Consider the following 2,500-nt stretch of genomic DNA (forward strand, 5'->3'; position numbering starts at 1 on the left):
AGTTCTCTGTTGGTTTCTACCAAAATTTCTGCATTATCAGCATGAACAAACGCAATTAAATATAAATATAAATAATATTCACATTCAACGTGCCACGAGGAGTTTGGCAGCTGAATTTAAATGAAAATGTTGAAGACACTGTGCTGTGGTGTTGTGAGCTGCAACGCACACGTCGGCCTGCGGGGGGCAGCAGAGAGGCGGAAGAAAACAGAACGCTACCTGAGCTTGAACCTGAACCAGCGGCGAGGCGACGACCATCACAGCCACAAACTCCACGAACAACAGAGTGGAAAACTGGAGAGGACCAATCACAGGTTAGCTCCGCCCCCCCCCCCATGTGTGTGTGTGTGTGTGTGTGTGTGTGTGTGTGTGTGTGTGTGTGTGTGTGTGTGTGTGTGTTTGTTCTTCTATCTTTATCAGGACCACTGTGGGTTTTTAAAACCAGCAAAGTGAGGACGTTTTGTCAGAGATGTGACCCGGTTTTAGGGTTCAGGTTGGAACCGGGTTTTTTGATGAGAGCAGGTTTTTGTCTACTGGAGTCCCCACAATGATAGGAGAACAAACGTGTGTGTGTGTGTGTGTTTGTCTCACCACCAACAGCAGAGGTTTGATGTCCAAAGACGCACCGCAGACACCCAGAACGGACAGAAACACCGTGACCGGACCGAAGACCTGCAGGACCAGAAGCCCGTTGCTGCTGGACAGCTGTTCAAACAGCTGGACGTGAGACGGAGACACAAAGACACAAAGACGGACGCTGAATTCATCAACCACAATCTGATTTAAGCTGCAGAGTTCATTACTTTTTCTTTAAATAAAAACTTTCTGATTGCTGTTAGCAAAAAAAAATTAAAGAACTCAAAGCTCTGTGATTGGACGTCTTTTACTGAAATGCACCATGGGAGATGTAGTTAAACTCTCCTTAAGTCTTCTCATGATTCAACCAAAGTTTCATGTCCATAATTAAAGACCTCTGATTCAGTATTGTTCTCCAATAACACCGAGAGGCCACATTACTGCCTACATTACCCACAATGCAACTCAGTAGCTGTCAGTTCACTCAGAGTGTTATGTTCGCGGTGGCTAAAGTGTATAAAGGAAAAATACCTCAAATATTTCTACAATAAAAATACAACCAAAATAATATAATATAGACATTACTAATTTTAAGTGCTGCACTTACTTGGTAAAAAAAAAAAAAAAAAAAAAAAAAAAAAAATTATTTCTGGGGTTTAATTGTTTTCTATTATTTGATTTCCTATTTAGAGCAATTGTGTCAAATCTAATATTGATATTAACAATAATAATAATAATAATAATAATAATAATAATAATAATAATAAAAGGGGTTCCAAAAAATCACAACACAAGACGATAAAACTTTATTTTATTTCTGTTTACCTCTGCGACGGGCGTGTTTCCATCGATGGAGGAGAATCCGACGCCGATCATCACCACGCCGGACACCTGCAGGAACATAATAAGGATGGTTGAATATTATGGGATGAGTTCAGACTGCAGAGGAGAGAGTTTGTTGTGTTTCACAGAGGAGGAAGTCTTCAGCTGAATTCCTCTCAAACTGCTCGTCTTCCCGAGAGACGCGAATCAGCCGGGAACCGAGACGGAAAAAATATACGAAGCCAAAGCGACATAAAACAACCAAACATGGACACGAAGTGTCCAAGAAATATCACAAAATGAGCACAAACAAATGTCAACTGAACATGAAGACACACTGCAAAAATGTTTGAGGGTAAAAAGAAAGAAACAAAACAAACAAAATAAAGATTCAGTCCAACAATGAGATCAAATAATAAAAATAAAATTAAAAAAAGGAATATAAACAAATTGTGTTACGACAGAATAAAAACGTGTTCCTGTTCGCTCTGAATCATCAGAGAAAAGTGTCCAGAACTGGAACACGGAAACGTAAACAGTGCAATCAGCTGATAACGTGTAAACAACAACGATGCAGCGGCCAAAACAGGAAGCAGGAAAAAACAGGAAGCAGCATGACCGAGCGTTCGAGCAACGAGATTTCAAATCATTACATAATGAGCCAGAAAACAACAACCAAGGTAATGATGCATTAAATTATGATTGAAAGTAAAATCGTCAGCATTTCAAGATTAAAGACATTTTATACTTTGATTTTTTTTTTTAATCGGAAAAAAAGAAAACAACAAGAGGAACTGAAGAAAGATTAACCTGTAATTACACAACTAAACACATGAGGGCGAACTTTTGTAGTGTTTTTTTTAACATAAACACAAAATAATATTTATTGTTTAAAAAAAGGCCATAAATCTGATTTAGGAGAAACTCGTGAGTGCCCTCTGCTGGATGACCTCGAATAAATGTTTAATTGCATCTCTGTACTGATAATAACATCAGTCAATCTGTATTTGTATCATATTTATTTTGTATAATATTTATTATACAAGTTAGTGATTGATTATCAAGTTAATAAAAAGACTGGTTTCTGGATTTATAAAAAAAA

The 2,500-nt window shown here is 38.0% G+C and overlaps 1 protein-coding gene across 1 annotated transcript in view; it reads right to left on the reverse strand.

Annotated features, from left to right (window-relative positions):
* LOC138192149 (23 kDa integral membrane protein-like) overlaps positions 1–2,500 on the reverse strand; it is a 10,000-nt gene that overhangs the window by 6,600 nt on the left and 900 nt on the right. The window contains exons 2-4 of the mRNA XM_069139384.1: positions 1,402–1,467; positions 592–717; positions 220–294 (exon numbers count right to left, since the gene is read on the reverse strand). Of these exons, the coding sequence (XP_068995485.1) occupies positions 220–294; positions 592–717; positions 1,402–1,467 (267 nt within the window). The remainder of the gene's footprint in view (positions 1–219; positions 295–591; positions 718–1,401; positions 1,468–2,500) is intronic.

The sequence above is a fragment of the Embiotoca jacksoni genome, unplaced genomic scaffold (genome assembly GCF_022577435.1).
Source record: "Embiotoca jacksoni isolate LCO1_2020_lvr unplaced genomic scaffold, fEmbJac1.0.p SCAF_82, whole genome shotgun sequence".
Taxonomy (NCBI): Eukaryota; Metazoa; Chordata; class Actinopteri; family Embiotocidae; genus Embiotoca; species Embiotoca jacksoni.